The 18896-nt window shown below is 35.3% G+C and overlaps 1 protein-coding gene across 1 annotated transcript in view; it reads right to left on the reverse strand.

The window, feature by feature from the left end:
* Positions 1-18896, reverse strand: part of TFAP2D (transcription factor AP-2 delta) — a 57081-nt gene that overhangs the window by 26397 nt on the left and 11788 nt on the right. Inside the window, exons 4-5 of the mRNA XM_012760837.2 lie at positions 15050-15215; positions 14754-14872 (exon numbers count right to left, since the gene is read on the reverse strand). Of these exons, the coding sequence (XP_012616291.1) occupies positions 14754-14872; positions 15050-15215 (285 nt within the window). The remainder of the gene's footprint in view (positions 1-14753; positions 14873-15049; positions 15216-18896) is intronic.

An 18896-nucleotide genomic window follows, 5' to 3' on the forward strand; every position in this document is an offset into this window, starting at 1 on the left:
AGATAAATATTATTTATAATCTATACATGTTTATTAATATTATGGTGACATTAAATATGAGATATTGTATTGCAAGTATCAAATGAGCATTAAAGTGTTTTGCTCAAAGGAGGAGAAGGTGGCAATCATGGAGAGGTGATCCAACAGCCACATAGTTAATCAACTTTTGCCATAAAGAAAGAAAAGTTGGGCTTGATGACCAAAATCATATAAAGCTCACGCCTGTAATCCCAGCACTCTGGAAGGCCAAGACGGGTGGATTGTTTGAGCTCAGGAGTTCGAGACCAGCCTGAGCAAGAGCAAGACCCTGTCTCTACTAAAAAAATAGAAAGAAATTAGCTGGACAACTAAAAAATATATATATATAAAAGATTAGCCAGGCATGATGGCTCATGCCTGTAGTGCCAGCTACTTGGGAGGCTGAGGCAGTATAGGATGGCTTGAGCCCAGGAGTTTGAGGTTGCTGTGAGTTAGGCTGATGCCACAGCATCCTAGCCTGGGCAAGAGAGTGAGACTCTGTCTCAAAAAAATAAAATAAAATAAAATAAAAAAGCTTGTTTGGTGATTGGCCAAAGTAACAGTCTAAGAAGTGATGGATTTGATTCTGCTTTATACTCAGAGAGTATTTGATGAATTAATGCCCGGAAGAAAGAAAAATAACATTATAGTATAGAGGAAGAGGAAGAAAGGTTTATAAATATACAAAATAGACTAGTTAATATCAAGTAAAATATCCTTAGTAAAGATACTATTTTTTCTAGAAAAAATGTTAGTCTTTCAGATTGAAGAATACATATTTACAAAAAATTACAGAAAATTAACAAAAATAAAAAACAGGAAGACATTTTAGGATGGTATACAGCTAAAAAAATATAATCCTGAGAGTAATTTCCCCCTTAAATTATTATTGCCTTTCATAAAATTAAAAATCCTAAGAAAAAATATAAATCAATTCCTGAGAAATTTTTTCAAACATACTATGAAAAATTTCAAACATATAGCAAAGTTGAAAACATTTTATAGTGAACACCCATATGACCATCCTTAATATTATACTAAACTGGCTTTATCACATATCTACTCATCTTTTTATACCTCTATCCATCATTGATTCATATTTTTTATGTATTTCAGAGTAAATTTTAAACCTCAGTACACATCTCCCTAAACATTTCAGCATACATATCATTAACTGAGGTTCAATATTTGTTTATAGTTTTTCCCTCTAAAAGCTTTTATCTCAAAAGTTTTCCCTTGATATATACTAAAAAAAAAAAAAAGAAGGAATAAATCTAAGAATTCTTTAATGATGATTTATTTGTATGATTTATACCAGATGACTATATAAGAACTAGTGGGATTTTTGCCCTTATTTATTTGACAGGTAAGCACATTTAGACAACGGAAAGGTCCTCTGTCACTTATATGGAGATATTAGTTAACATCCTGATTTGAAGTTTCAATGTGTGCAAATATTAATTAAGCATCATAATTATGCTCTTTTATTTATGCAAGTATGTTCAATTTTGTTACCAACAGACAGTAATCTTTTCATTCCTTTTTTTTTTTTCACCTATTCACTCATGCTGTAACCATTTCTTTCATTCCCACAATGTGAGACTTCCTGTTCTAGGCCCTGGCAAAAGAGTCTAATTCAATATAAAAACTATCACAATGAAATAACCATATTAGTGCACATAATAACCACCCACATTTCAAATGAGCAATCACAGGTCTTTAGTTGAGATGTTTATATTTGTGTGGTAGAAAACATTGTTTTTTTCCCTCCATTTTAAATAGAGAGATGACATAACTAAATAGAAAGAATCTCTACATTAATTAGTCTGAGTAGTGCTAGTTTAACGGAAGATCACAGCTTTGCATAAAGCTGAAATGTACAAGTAGTATGTTTAAATTGTTTATTATCAGTAGCTTATTGTCCTAACCAATTAGGACAAAAAACGTATGCATATTTGGTAAAAAAAAATGATACAAGGTTTTTTTTTTTTTTTTTTTTTTTTTAAGACAATGCTGTAATGCCATATGGGGTGGTGAATATTCTAGAAATTTCAAATTCAGTGTTAAGATATCTTAAATCTTGACCCATCAAATAATGTTATACTACCCGACCAGTGGATAAACTCACGTGAACCTTAGGACTGAAAGGTATCTTAAAACTAACATAATAACACCATCCATAGTGCCATCTTTGTACAAGTTATATATATTAATATAGCTGCACGTTGCTATTGTTCACACAGAAATAGGTATTTAAATAACATTTTAACAGAGTATATATATATATATATGTATATACATATACATATATATATATATCCCTCTACTGTTTGCACAGTAGTGAGAGAAGTGAAACAGTGCAAACAGGAGGATGGCAGCATGCCTCTAGAGTTTTGTGCTAAAACCTGATTCTTGAGATCTGTCCTATTTTATGCAAAGCTCTCACCGCGTGGTAGTTTTAAAAACAGTTTGAGTGGAACAGTTGCTATTTACATTTACACTGACAGCCAGATCCTTCCTTCCCTTAGTTCTGTTTACTGCTTTCTCCTGCTTGCGATATAACATTGTTACAGGATGTATAGCAATGCTACATCAAAAGAAGTGGCAAGTGAAGACACTCTGATATGTAGTTAAAATGTGTATATCATGCCACAAAAGCTTCGTGTATGAGGACCCAAGAATGAATAAATAAATGGATCCATGAATTAAAATACATGTGATAGAAACAATGACAAATCTATAGTTAAATCCTTTACAACAGATGTCTTAGTCAACAGGTTTAAGAAAAATAGAAATTTTAGGATCGGAAAAGCATATGAATAAGGCTCTAAGGGGTTTGACTGATTTGTGAAAATAAAGACCTACGAGCTTCCCTTTTTCTCTGTTTTTCTGTTTCTGTGCTAGGACAAAATGCTTATGTGAACAAGGAGCAAGTGCAGTAGCCTGTGATAGAAAGAGCAATCCAGGAAAGACTGAGAACGTTTTTCCTTCTACTTCCATAACAGTAAATAGGGCTACTGTGGTCTCATTTTTGTGAGAAAGGTAGGTCATCTTGTTCTTTTTTTCAGAGAAGGTTTAAGGTATTCCTTTAATGTACTGTGGCACTTGGCCATCACCCTCTTCTTTTTTTTTTTGTTCTTTTAACACAACTGAAACAGCACACTAACTTTACAAATACCTCCCTTTTACTTAATGTCATTTCAAGAATTATATGTTTTAGAAGTAGAACATATATGTTAGGGAGATGAGGTTACTGCTTGGAAAGGAGTATTCCAAGTGCAAAGTTTTAGGCTCCATGTGCTAATTAATACTCCCCTTCCGAAAAAGTGGAAACTACTAAGGGATATTCCATTTTTAATAGTCATACCAGCAAATGATGACTTCTATTAAATAACTTTCTTAAAAAGCAGGCACGAGTAAACTCCAGAACCTGGGGAGAATGTAAAAGGAGAATTTTCTCCTTGGATTCACGGAAGTCATTTTTCGACAATCCAAAGAGAAAAGTAAAAAATAAATAAATAAATAAATAGGAAAAATTTAAATGGCAATCATTGATTTTGGCCTGAAATAGAAAGTTAATGGAAAAACGTTTTTTGAAGAAAAGTTATACTGAGATTCTGGGTTCTCACATTATTTTATAAGATTTGAAGGCATTGTTAAACAAAGATAAGTATACCTGACTTTCAACCTTCTATACAGTCAATAAATGTTTTTCTTTTCTTTAAAACTATTATATTTTAGAAAAAACGTGCCTCAGACAACTAAAAACAAGATCTAATAGTGATTTGTATAAAGTGTTACTTCTACATTGTTATTCCCTAGGTAAGTCTTATTAACTGTCACTGTAACATTATTGCCTTAAAAACATTTTCGGTTTAACTTAGTATTACAATGCCCAATGTTATTAACTTAAAGCAACAATTCATATGTGTAAACTCCAGTCACAAATCTATGATTTCAATCTTATCTTCATGTAGAGGAGAGCAGCATATTCAAAACTAAGGGATTATTCCAAGAAGTACCCATTAGAAAGGAAAGTTGAGAACATTTTCAAACCTGGATAAAATATTATATTAAATAAATTATCTTACAATATCAAGCTTTAGCAAACTCTAGAGCTGAAGGACAAAGCAAACATATCTGTTATAGGTTTCCCAATCTATTCTTAAAGGAATGTACTCTACAACTCTATGCACCATGTGACCTATGACATAAATAGGTGCTTTATGATGTGGTAGCTTCCAACATGTTGTTTTTCAGAGTGATAGGTTGGTTCCCCATTCAATATCCTGCACTTAGCACAGCACCTGATTCACAATAGGTACCCAGTAAACCTTCGTTAAATGAAAAAGCTTTCAAATATATTATTGGTTAGTTATGACAGTAGTCTTGTGAGGCATCTACTCCAAAGAATAGAGTGAAAAACTAAAGCAAAAGAGACTTGCTAGAAAAAAATAAATTTATATAGAAAACCTATGAAAAATAGAGTATAATACCATATTAGTGGAGCCATTTAGTAAAATAGACTATACTTGAAGGCAGGGTTTCTCAACCTTTGCTACTCCCATAACCTTGGAATTTGCTTTTTTAAAAAAGTCTGGGATTTACTCCTATATAAATTAATCTCTAGTGCTAGGGCATGTGCATTTCTTGAAAACTCCAAAAGTAATTCTCTCAAACCAGGGTTCAGAATCACTGCGTTAAGATGAAGAGAAAGCATTAGTGATGAACTATACATCTTCCCAAAACATAAGGATTCCATGATTTGTACAAAGGGAAGGCAGCCACTATCAAGTTAATATTAAATGATAAGAGCCTGTCTAGTAGGGTACTTGCATGATGAGTTTTGCCTTATTTGGCTTATATGGTGTAAACTCTAGAAACATAAAAAGAAATGAGGTGATAGGAATAGAGATAGGATTGTTAGGGAAACAAGGAAGACATTAGTCTTTCTTATATTTGTGTAGGGCATTTAGCATAAGATAAAGCTTATTTTTCACATTGGTGGAAAAGAGATGGATTATCAATAAAAGGTGTTGGGATAACTGGGTGCCTAATTGGCAACAAAAACAACAACAAATAAAATTAAATCTATACCATACATCTATTATAGCAACAAAATGAAATTCAAATGGATCATATTGATCCATTTGAACCATTTGAAAAAACATTATTTTTTATGTTTTTTATTTAAACACAAAAAATAAAACCACAAAGTAATTAGAAGATAATATGGGATAATTCTTTTATAATTTTGGAATCCAAAATGCCTTTTCAATCATTATAATAAAAACTAAAAGCTATGAAATAAAATATGATATGATTATATCAATATCAAAAAGTTCTGCACAACAAAGACCTAAACAAACAAGCAAACAAACAAAAACCTAAAAACAGCAAACAGACAAATGAAAGCCAGAGGTGTGGAGGTTTGCAACTCATATCAGAGATATACTAACATATAATGAGCTAATTTTCTTAAAATATATTCAGCACTTAAAAATCTATAAAAAAGTACTCAATATTACTCCATAAAAACAAAGTAAATGAATAGAAAAAAGAGCTCATAAAAATCTAAGAATATGCCCAACTTCCTTTATAATGAAGGGAACTTTTAAAAAAAAAATAACCAATCAAATTATCAAAGATCAAAAATTGACAGTATTCTGTTTAGGCCAGAGTACAAGAAAGTACTACAATATCAATGCTTTTTACCCCATTGCTGATAGGATTTTAAATTTGCAACCACTATTGAGAAGAATCTGCCAATAACATGTCAAAATTACAAATGCAAATATCTTTTTAGCCTGCAACACCACTCTTAGGAATTTACTCAATAGATGTACTTGCATGTCTGCAGAATTACTTATGTAAGTGTGAGGTTACTCATCGCAGCACTATCTGTAACAGCCAAAGTCTGAAAACACCTACATGATTTTCAGAAGAGAATTGGTTAAATAAATTATGATACATTCATGCAGTAGAATACTATGAGTGTTTAAAAGAATGAATAACTTGTAAACACTGGAAAAAGAATGAACACTAAGATATAGTGTGAAAAAAATAAAGTGCAAAAAAGAATGTTATTTCTTTTGAAAATGAAAAAAAAAATGGATATACACATACACCCTCAGAAGGAAACAGAGAAACTCATAACGATTTTCTTCTAAGAGGGGAACTGAATGACTGAGGAACAGAGAGAAAGGAAGTATTTTACTGTATACTTTTATGTAATTTTTGAATTTTGTACTTTTTTATGCATTATCTGTTTGAAATTATATTAATTAAAAAGAAAATTTTCTCTCTGTCCTGTTTCTAGAAAGATTTAATTCTGAACTCAAATATTTGTTATAAATTAAACACTGACCCTTCCAAGATTTTTATTGTTATTCAATAGGAATTCAACATCCTTAGGAATAATTACAGTCTACAATTGGATTAGAATATCTACAAATTTTAATAAATGTAAACAATGTTAAAAAAAAAAAAGCATAAACTGAGTGTTTGAAAAGTACATTTCTTGAGCCATAAACTTTGAAAGGGAGAATTATAGAAAAAGGAAAAGAAAGTCACTAGGAAAGGAATGTGGAGATGAGCTTTTAAGTCATTCACTATTTTCAAGAGTGGGTAATGAGCCCAGAGGGCAACAAGGAAGGACCGAGGCAAATAGGCCTGAATACACTTGCCTTTTTGTGGCACAGTCACCATGAGTAGGAACAAGAATTGAAGGATACCTAAGCACATAGTCAGACACAATGGCATATGTGTAATGTCCTATTTCTCCTGCTTCTACATGCAAACACCTCCCCCCCCCCACAAAAAAATGAATGAAATTATAAAATGTGAGTCAGATGAGTGATATTAGGAAGTAAGCAAGTAATTTAAAATATAAGACAGTGTCTATTGGTCCATGGTATTGTATGATGTAATCTCAGGTTCATTTACACCAACTATTGAATATTGATAAATATCTCATATATTAAAAAGTTTTTATACATGAGATAACAATATCTAAGTGTTATCTAATTATCAATTATCAAAGCAGAGTCTCTTAGGTAGAAATTATTCTGTGCCTAGAATAATAAATTTACAGATAACATAATACCTACTGGTCTAAAAAAAAAAGCGTCTTTCCAAAAAGGACCCTAAAATGATTAACTAACACAGGTTCCACTAGCCTTCAATTTATTGAGCACAAATTCCACTGGCAGCTCTGAAATGCAAAACTGGGCCCAAGAAGACAGTGTCCATGCCAGAGTGTTTATGTGCAAAAGGAAATAGCAGGGCTCTTCCAGGTAATTGTCTGACTAAAATGAGCATCATTTAGAACTAGTATGGCAAGGGGTTAATGCACTATCCTTTCTATATCATACACAGTTTTAGAAGAAAGCCAACAAGCTTTACCCCAAAGATGGGATTTATGTAGGAATGTAATATCTGGAAAATGCTGTGAAAGAGCTTTTTTGGCTTGGTGGCTCTTTCAGACATACAAGCACGCCATGAGTCCCTAAAGGCTAGCCTTTTACCTCCAAATATCCAAAACCCAAATATCCAAAAGCCCATTGCTGGTACTTGCGTGAGGACAATGAGAATAATTTGATCTAGACTCTATAAAAAGAATGATCTGTGATGAGCATGCCCTAAACAGACATTATCATTAATACCTGGCAAAATTATTCTGATGTTTGAAGTCTACATGTCTCATGCAGTGAGCAATACTTCTTTCTAAAGCTGTAGACTAATCACATCAAGAACACTTGCTGGCTAGATCTCACCCGTAAGAAAGAGTTCATTGACAAATTGGTTGTTTTTTTTTTCCCCCCTTGTTTACTAGAAAGGCAATCATTGAAGCTCAAGATAAAAGACAGAAGGGAAATGATACAAAGTGGTTCCTTTCTAGAAAGGATTCCTTTCTACTACCTTTTGTAGTTTGGCCGGTGTGGAAGAAAGAGGTTTTGTTGGGTAATCTTGTAACTATTAATAACTAACTGAATTGGCATCCTTTTGAAAGTACAATGACGCCATTGATAATTATTCCAGAAAAGAATAAACCAAGATTTAATGTCCCTCTAACTTTGAGAGGTTAAGTAGCAGCAGAAGGTTCATCAGGATTTAAAAATCTTGCACTAGTGGACAAGATTTTTGGATCTTGGACACAAGAAAGCTTGAGAAACTTGTGCAGGATTTCTAGTAGCAGGGGAGGTTCAACTCAAAGTGAAAAACAGGCTCAAAGATTGATACCTTCTTTCTACTCCTCAGCTTTACCTTGGTTAAGTTCAGAAGTAGCTTAGAAACACAACTGTTCATAATCCACGCCACACAAAAAAAAATCCAAATGGAAAATACACTGTGGTCTTGCAAACCAGAAGAACTTAGTTCTTGTCCTTGCCATATTTAATTGCATAATCCTGTGCAGAACATTTAACCTCACTATGCCTTAGTTTTCTCATTTGGGAATAATGGTAACTAAAAGTTATTGAGCATTAGCTTTATGCCAGGCACCATGCTGAATGCTTTGCAAACATTCTGATTTAACCCTTACCTTATGAGGAAGGAATTATTACCACTGCTTTATAGATAAGGACCCTGATGCTCAGACAGGTTATGTGTCTTTCTGTAAACTAAGTGGTAGAAGTGGGTCCAAACATGCTTACCTGACTCCATAATCCACACTGTTAACTATAATACTATGCTCTAGTGCATTAGACTACTCCATCTTTATTTTCCTCCAGGGCTAAAGTTTTATGATTCTTAGTAAATTTTACTATCAAGCAGCATTGTTGTTTAGGGAAAGGAAACTAGAGGATAGATATTAATCTTTATTAAGTGCCTCTATGCCATCCTGGTGCCAAGTGTTTAATTTATGTGAATGTAATTAATCCTACAAAAGACACACAGGGCAAATGATGTGGCAGATATGCATGTTAAACCACCAAAAAGTTTTCTTTACATACTATAAAGTTATTTTTGAGAAAGCTGTGGCCAACTAGAGTCTAAATTTTCTAGCACATCCCACCCTCATCCTTGCAATTAGTTATGGCCATGTGACTAGTTCTTATGGAATGTGAAGAATAGTAAGTGGACCACTTCCTGGCCAGAGTGGGTAAGAAGTGGTATACTTTCACCATCATGCCTTCCTCATCTGTGTGCTAAATGAATAGAATGCTTAGGACCTAGAGGAGGGCACAGCTAGAGGTGGAAGAACTCTGGTCCCTAAATGAGACAGTGACAAGAAGAAAGGCCCTTGATGAGGAACATCCACATCAGACTGTGATGAGTGAAAAAGAAGCTTCTATTGTGTTAAGCCACTGAAAATGTGGGAATTAATAGCTGGCATTCCCCTCATCATTATAGATAGTATGGTTTTTACTTATAAATTAGGAAAATGAGCTCAACCGTTAAGTAACCTGTCCAAAGTCAGGCAGCATTTCAAAAATGTTATTATTCTGGGGGTAGGGAGCAGTGGGAAGAATACTAGGCCAAGAGCTATTAGATTATGTAAGCAGCACAACTAGTTCACATGAGGTAAAATGTGCAGGACACGGTTTGAGAGTTTATATATTTTGAAGCTAAAGAAAAGAGCAACTGTGACAAAGGGCTTAAAGTACAAAAGAGTGAGTAGAGAGTATATACAATATTTGGGAATGGTTTCCCTTTCTTTTGCTGATATACATTTACACTCTCCATTGTGTCATATTATTTAAATACACACACACACACACAAACACACACACAGAATTTGACCTCCTATCACAACAGACTGCAAGCCAAGGTATTTATATTTAAGGACTTAAATAAACTGTGCTTTCGGAAACCCAGGCCTTGCCTGAGAATATTACATGACCTTTATAAATGCAGCAAAACTATACCAACAAAGTCATCCCACTCAGGCAAACAGAACTTCCTTGTAGCAACACTCTGCAGTGTCAGCTATCTCGGAAAAATCACAGGTGAGGACAGAGTGATGGACAGGAATGACTAGATCATTGATTCCTTAGATTTGTTTTAACAACCAACAACTCTGCAAACATTGTTCTGAAATAAAATACAGAGGAGGCAGCTACAGAAGTTGCCAATTCAAAAGTAATAATCATAGCAAGGATGTTAGAACTAGAACAATAATATCAGCCAAATTTTTTTTTTTTTTTTTTTTTGAGACAGAGTCTCGCTTTGTTGCCCAGGCTAGAGTGAGTGCCGTGGCGTCAGCCTAGCTCACAGCAACCTCAAACTCCTGGGCTCAAGCGATCCTTCTGTCTCAGCCTCCCAAGTAGCTGGGACTACAGGCATGTGCCACCATGCCCGGCTAATTTTTTCTATATATATTAGTTGGCCAATTAGTTTCTTTCTATTTATAGTAGAGACGGGGTCTCGCTCTTGCTCAGGCTGGTTTCGAACTCCTGACCTCGAGCAATCCGCCCGCCTCGGCCTCCCAGAGAGCTAGGGTTACAGGCGTGAGCCACCGCGCCCGGCCTATCAGCCAAATTTTTTAATGTTTTTAATGTTTTCTAGAGACAGAATTATTTCTACTGTAGAAAGAGTCTGGAATTATCCCAATGTCTCCTCAGGGAAGGTCAGTGCATTGGATTAAGCAAATCTACACCATCATATTTTCCAGAGACTAACATCTCTCTGATATTATAGATACTAGAATGGACAAAGGAGAAATCAGGGTAATACAATTAACAAGGAGAAATGAAAAAAATAGGCTTATATTAAAGTGAGGTATAAGAAGGTATAAGGTAAAGTGAGGTATAAGATTAGGTATAAGAATACCTAATTATTAGCTATATATTTAAACTTTAGATGAAGACATGAGTAAAAAGGGAATAAGATCTGGTATTGCTTTCATGGGACTCAATTCAAATATTTCTATCTCATTCTAGATTAAATATATTCTATGTTATGTAAACCCCCCCCAAAATCCCCACTCTAAATATCTGCCTTACTAAAATGTTTACTTTTCAAACAACTTTATCAGGTAAAAAAAATCAATCTCACATTCTTCATCCCGTTGGTTACTACATTATTTATAACAGAGAAGTTATGAATTATTGAAATATATTATAAATTTGTATCAAATAACCCTATCTTATAAATCTCTAAAATAATTTCTAAAAATAATGACTCTAATATATGGATTTGAAAATGATGCTAGCAGCTATTAGTAGAGTGACTCTGTTTAAAAGGAATATGGGAAAAAATAAGTTTTAAAATAATTTTTAAAAAATGATTGAAAATCCAAAGCAAACATGGGAAACGAGGAATATCATGATGAAGCCTGTTATGTCAGTGACAAGGGTTGTTTTTGAAAAATAAATGCTCATTTACTAACTTGAATTCCCCTCATAAGGCATTTTACTTATTGTTCATTGATTGGATCTTTACAAAGATTATAACATCTCTGCATGGAAAGCCCATTTGGGTCCCAACACACAATTCTTTCATTCGTATTCCTAAAAAATGTCAACGATGGCCAGATTGTATTCAAATCTTGTCCAGAAAGAGGCAGAGGCAATTATTGTAAAGTCATAAAAGTTTGATCTTCATGAGATTTATTTCTAAGTCTGGCCTATGAAGAATAAAGTCAATTGGATATTTTCTATCTTGTGTTCAATATAGTATCAAATGAAACATCTGTAATGTATTGCACCATCAGGATGTTTGGGAAACTATCAGTCCAGTCATGGCTAGACTACTCCATATAAGTTTCAGGCAGCAGTTTCAAGAGAAAGTTAAGAGAAACTAAATTACTAGCTATTGGTGATTAAAATGCACACATTTAGAAATACAGAAATATAGAAAATCCAAGAGATAAAGGGAAGATCTCAGTAAAATGGTGAAAAATAGCAGTATTCTTTTCCGTAAGACTATATAGGTTTATACGACAACTGACTTACAATTTTAGATGACTAGGAATCTTGTTTTAGAATTTCTGAAAAAAATAATCTAACACGTTGCTGGCTCTTGCAAAAATGTTTGATTGATGGTAAAAAATATTACCCAAAGATGTGGTCAATTCAAGAGCTTGAATTGGTAAATATGGTGAAGTTTATACAGAGTAAAACTGTACAAATGGAACAAACATTAGACTCGAAAAGTTTCGAGATTTCAGAAATGCTGATGAGAAACATCACCTATTTACTACAATGTCCCAGAAGGTTGATAACTCAGAGTTGGGTCACCTAACATTTTGTATACATCTAACATAATCTGTAGGATTCCAGGGATCATGAGCTTTGTGCAGAACATGGCATCTTGTTAGCTGGAAAGGAGTCATCAGCTGTCACCACCAACCCAACTGAAATGTGGTAATAAAAATATAAAGGAGAGTCATCAACAATGAGGTCACTCTTCTTGTCAGCTCAGGGTTATAATGAAGCCTATTTCAAGTTAGGTGGAATGTCTTTGTTCATCAAATATTAGGTTCTCATCATATCCCAAAATAACCCTTAGTTTTTTAAACTGTGGCTCATGACTTATGACTCAGCAGTGAGTTATGAAATAAATTTAATGGGTTTATAATGAGCATTTAAAAATGTGGAATAGAACATTGCACAAAGTGATAAATCTTTAAAAATTATGTGTGCGTGAGAGATTGGGTTTGAGGGTCATAATATGCAGGGAGTTGAAAGATGAAAAAGATTCCTTTGTCCCCAAATCTCTTTTCCAGGATTTCATCAAAGTGCCTAAAATACAACAATAAAAGATTTATTTCTCTTCATCATGAAGCTTTTGGGGATTTCAAAAGCACCCAATTAAGAAAAACTGTATCTGTGAAGAATAAAATCTTAAATAGCATTAGCCAAGGCTGATAGTTATCTGTGAACAGAAGCCAAATGAATAGAACACAAGTTAGGCACTTCTGTGACTGTAGAGTTATGCTGAAAGAGTAGATGGGAAATCTCCAGAGAGCATCCTAGAATTTCATGTATTTGACTTGCATCTATTCTGTTAGTACAGATTGATGATTTCCACACAGGATACCCCAGTGCTCTTGGCTACCATGAAAAACAATAAGAAGGATTATGAACATAAACTTTTATGGCTTTTCCATTTGTACTGGCCAGTACTTTCATATAATTTATGGAGAAAAATCTTTCTTGGGGTCTTTAATTTTCACACCAGTTACAAATTTCATGAGAACTTATAATCAATCCATCCTGACTAGTGGAAAGGACCCAAGGAAAATTTAGATCAATCATACTTAAACATCATTATACATCAGAATCACTTGGAGAGTTTGAAAGAATATAGATTCCTGGGACATAATCCCATATTGAGCTTCAGTTGGTTTGGAGATGGGGTCCAGGCACTTTCTAATAAACCTCATTTGATTCTACTCTGGAGTTGGGTTTGAGAACCACTCAACTCCTACCATCCATATAATCCATATAGTTCTTGAATTCCCTCTATTATATCATGAACAAGTATTTTGTTGTATTTTTAAACAACTATAATTTTACCAATGTTTTTACTTAAAATGAGCAGGAATCAGTCTCCCTTTAGAATCAATCCATTAGTCATTAGTCATTTCTTTTACTTTGCTCTTCTCCTAGAATCCCCCAAACCATATGGGGAGATAATAGGTCAATCCCTCTACCACATGCCAGCCCTCAGTATCAGTACACACAGGGAAATATAGCACAAGACCTACAACATAGCAACACTGATTAAATTTTAGTTGCCAGTAATACTATTGTCATAGTTGTTATTTTCATTGTTACTATTAGAGAGCAAAAATGACTGTTAAAAGCAAAATCATCAAAGCAATTTTGCCAAGACAAATGTCAAGAATACACTACTTTTCAATGTTGCACAGTAAATGCTGTATATTGATAACCTAGAAAAATGCTAGATGTCTGTTTTTATGTTTCACTCACTACTTCCTACAGTGACATATAGACAAGTAATGGATGCAAGAAAAGCGTCACAGGTGTGTTCAGGTGAGGTTTGGCCAAAAAAGCCCCTGCCTGTCATATTTAAAACAATAGCATTCTGCCTTATAGAAGAACATTCCTTTGGCATTCAAAAACTTCCTGCAAAGTTAAAAAAAAAAGTTTCCAATAATACCTCTCCTTAAAAGATTGAATGAAAATGTGTAAAGTTTAGTCCTTATAGAAGAAACAAAAAGGAAAAGTGAATTGGGAAAAAAATAACTTCTGGGAATATATTTATTTCCACTTCTCTTTCGATACTACTGGTTGACCTTAACCTCTCTCTGACTCAGCTTAACCACCCACCGAACGTCATTGTGCTTTAAGAAATGTCTACTAGGATTAATACCATGTGATTTCAGGCTCAGTATCATGGCAAGACTTCTGTGAACCCTTCATAAAGGATTATTTATCCTATAGATCAGGTTGTACCGAATTACAATGAGTTAAATCAGATTTATCTAAACTCCAAAATAAACAATAATAAGAATGACAATAGCACAGCCAGTTTTTCTTGTTACTGTTATTTAGGGAATACCTGGAGAAGTACTTAAATCTTCCAGTGTCTTCTTCCTTATTATGCCAAGATTAGCAAATTAAATGGTATTTTATGAATTATCTAAGTCTTATATTAAGTCTACTTTAATCATCATTGGCAAGATTAATCAGGAAATTTACCTTAACTGTTAACTGTGTTGGTTTATAGCATGGAAAAAAGTTAAACAGCATAATATCCCAAAGCTGAGTTTTGAAGAACTGCCAACCTTCCAGCAATTACTTTACCAAACTAAAAAGTCATACCTTCGACTAAGGAAGTCAGGAGGGTGACGTTGGCTGCTTTCCGTCTTCCTGCTGGTAAGTTTAAGCCAAGCCTATCCAGTTTCTCTCTCAGGCAGCGGCCCCCATTCTTGGATTTTGCTCTGTCCGAAAACAAGTAAAAACTAGGTTTGGAAATTTCACATTCTGATAAAAGCTGTGAGAAGACTTGACCATGTGGAGACTACAACATCAGATGGAAGACATAAGGGCTAAGGGTTGAGGGTGTGGTATCAGTACAGATAGCAGACAGACAGCGCCAGAATGCACTTGTGTCTTACCTTCTCAAAATGCCTCCCAAGAGTGAAGCATTGAGGCACTCAGGCGGTGAGAGGCGCCTCTTTACCTCAGCAATGGTCACCTTGTATTTGGAAGTAGAACTGAGAAGGGACAAACGGCCAGGGACAGAGCAAAACAAGTCTGTGGGGTTGACCACACAGGTACCACCTTGGGGGATAAAAGTATAAAATATGTTAGTGATAGCAGGAGAAGATAATTGCACAACAGGCTGTTAATATTAAGAGATTATTCTGGATTTGGGAATACATGATAAGAACTGTACTTATACATCACCCTGATCATCTGAGAGGGCCGCTCTGAATATGTCCTTTCAGATACTACTCAGGGTTGTATCTTTCCAGCATCACACAAAAAATGTTTGTGAGGGTAAAATTGTAATATTAGAGAAAATTGGCATTCTATAGAGCATAGACTGGATCCCCAGTGTTAATGTTGACATCATGCATGACGAGAAATGCTTCAATTAATTAAAAACCCTGAATTCCAACCCCACAAAGGATAGGTTTTATTTATTCATGGTTGTGTGTTTATATACACATAGACACACACAAACACATATACGCAATAGATAGAAACTTTTTATCCACAACTGTCTTTTCCAAAATGTTTAAAAACTGCCGTCTCCTTTGCCTCATCCATCTACCATCTAAGGGACCACAGTCACTCAATCCCAGATACCACTAAAATCATTTGCCCATTGCCAGAAATTTCCAACACATAGAGGTGACAATGGGTCAAGTACCTCTACTATATGCCAGCCCTCAGTATCAGTACACATACACAAACGCAGCACAAGATCTAGAACATGGTAACAATAACACTTACTAAATGTTAGTTGTCAATAATATTATTGTTGTAATTGTTATTGTCATTATTATATTAGGGAATAAATCAAAGATAACTGTTAATAGCAAAAGCACCAAAATCACCAAAGCAATTTTGCCATGCTGGGGCTCCTAGAACAGAAGATTTCTGTCTCTAAGGTCCAGCAAGCCCTTTGAGCTTCAATCTCCTCCAAGAACAGCAATGTACCTTCTCTATCTTCAGACAACCAATGAGGACTGAAGTAGACTTGAAGACCCAAGGGTGATAATCTCCGAGGAGAGTTTTCTACTGCCCAATTCCTTGCCCACTGAAAAAGCCCTAAGCTGTTGTCCACCCTGCTAGCATAGTGAGTATATATGGTCTTGGGGTCCGAGGCTGCCTCCTCATGCGCTGAGGAATCCGAGGGTAGAGTTTTTAGAGTTCAGTGGTAAGTTTAAATTCAAAGTTAGTTGGCTTTTCTGAGCATGCATTTGATTTCTTCTGTTAGCAGCTATCATAAGACCCATCGCAGGAAAAGGGTCAAGAAGGGAAAGAACATAGATGGGGGAAGAAAAATGGACAGAAGAGTGTTGATCAAGATATTTTTACGCAAAGTGTGGTCTTCATTGGGGAGCATCTGCACGTCCTATGAACTTGTTAGAAGTGTGAAATATCAGGCCCACCTCCAGGCTTTCCAGGTTAGAAAATGCATTTTAACAAGACCCATAGATGAGCCATGTGCTGGTTAAAATTTGAGAAGTACCAGAGTGGACTCTTCACTTGCCTCTCAAGTAGCTCCTACCCTATTTTACTAAGCAGCACAGTGAAATGTTGCATAGGTGGAATCTCTGGCATTCAGATTTGGGTGTGTTCCTCGGGCATCATGGCTAAATAACATAGAAGAACATTTAAAAAGGCAAAGGAACTCCAGACCTAGGGCAGGGGAGGGTATAATCTAGCCTCACTCCACCTTCAAAATGTTTTTACCCCTATACTTTCTGGAATTCTTCCTGGCTTATGGCACCCAAGTTTCCCCTGAAAGTGCTGGAGACCAGCCAAGATCTTTCTCCCTAAGTGTTCTTAGGCTAAATGCTTCTCTCCCAGAATGGGAGAGAAGATAGTAGAAATGTCAGGGGAGACAACTATCTCCAGGCTGGAAGTTGGGTCCCATATACTTGGCCAAAACCCCCACACATGTGCCTGGAAACCTACCCTCAATTTGAAATCTGAGAGATCATAACCTCATTTGGCAAATTAAAATCTTTTTTTCTTGCATTCAAACTGGTAGCCAATACCATGAAAACTTGGAAAACTGTGCAAACACCTGCTTTAGGAGCTGGAAACACAAGTTCTCCCATACTTCCCCACTTTGCATTCCCAGAGAGTTTTAAATCAGAATATAATAACAATAACAATGCAAACATTTTCCCAGATTCTTGGACCCAAGGCTACTATTTCCCTTTTGTTCATGTTTTCTCTTTGTACCTATAGATGCAAAATGCATATTAAAATTAAAGCTCTTAAGAGAATTCTCAAAAGTTGAGATGAACAAGAAAACGAGGTAGGTATCAATGTATCTTGGTTTTAGAGTAATATTATGAGAGTCATGACTGATTACTTTAGAATTTAGGTCAGTCTGAAATGAAAATATTAAACAAGCAAATGTCTATATCCAAAATTCACACAGCTCTCTTGTAAAAACCAGGCCTCTACCCACAGTCACTATGAATCATAAGCAAATTTATACTCTTACATAAACCACCCTCTCTTGTACACTAGCTAGTATGCAATTGAGGACACAGGAATCTTATTCAATCAGTTCCAAGTTTACTATAAGTGAGAGAAGGGAATGTTTGGGTATATGTACATATTAGTTTTTCAGCTTCTAAGGGAAGGGAAGGACACAATTTTAGACCTCTCCTATCTTTACTAGTCTTCAGTGCATTAGAAACCTAATTTAGGGAGATGTAGAAGACTTATTATTTATGTAAAAGAAGGAGTTAAATCATGCTCTCTCCCTTTGGAAAACACCCCCCTTTTAGTAAAGCAAACCCCCTGTGCTGAAAGCCAGCTGCTCCCAGGGAAACCACTGAATCCTATACCTAGCATGTGCTGACTCCCTGGGCCTTGAGTCTTTTTTTCCTACGTCCAGGTTGGGGTTCTGGCTTATGCTCAAGTAGGCATTTATTAGGTAAGTTACACTGGCTGCATATTAAGAGTATGCTTTATGCACACACAAATTGCCTGGAGGATTTATTTTGTATTCAGGATTAGCCATCAACTCTAGGGTCTTTTATTTTTTATGTCACAGCATCTTTAAAGGGAATTTCTGTTGCTTTGATACTTGGCATTGCTGCAGCCTTGGGGAACTCTCTCATTCTGGCTAAAGATTTGGCAACTTGTAGAGTTTACAGCAACATGGGGAACCTGGTATCTTTCTTCTCAAAATGTTTATTTTTGTTTTAGGGAGGTAGAAAAAAGTAATAGGTCACTATACCCAGAGTTTTGCATTTGGAATGAAGGTACTGAGGGGGTGGGACTTCTTTAAGGGGATCCAGACTACAGATGGTAATGATGAAATCTCAAAGAAGGAAAGTCATGAAACAGTGGGCTACATCAAGCAATTTACAGTAGTCATCCCCTGTGTTACCAGTTGAAGTTGCTCATGGTGCTTGTGTTGCACATTAGCTCTTATTGAAATTGTGTGATAGTTATTCTAGATCTAGCATCCCAGTTCGGAATGTCTTTGAGGCTACAGCCAGCATAATCATGCAGAACTTCTCCAGAGTCCATCTCTTTTCCATTCATAATTCACAGGAGCAATACTTCCACGGAGGTCCTTATTTTCAAATTTGGAGACAGGGCTCTTTATTTCCCTTGATGCTGCAAATTCGGATGGGTAGCTATGGCAACAGTGTTAGAAATCAGGAACTATCTACTCAAGGTCCCTTGTCTAGGACATGGATTTCATAAAAGGGATAACTTTACCATAGCTACAGGAAGAAGTCAGCCAGAGACACTGTG

The sequence above is a fragment of the Microcebus murinus genome, chromosome 5 (assembly GCF_040939455.1).
Source record: "Microcebus murinus isolate Inina chromosome 5, M.murinus_Inina_mat1.0, whole genome shotgun sequence".
Classification (NCBI taxonomy): domain Eukaryota; kingdom Metazoa; phylum Chordata; class Mammalia; order Primates; family Cheirogaleidae; genus Microcebus; species Microcebus murinus.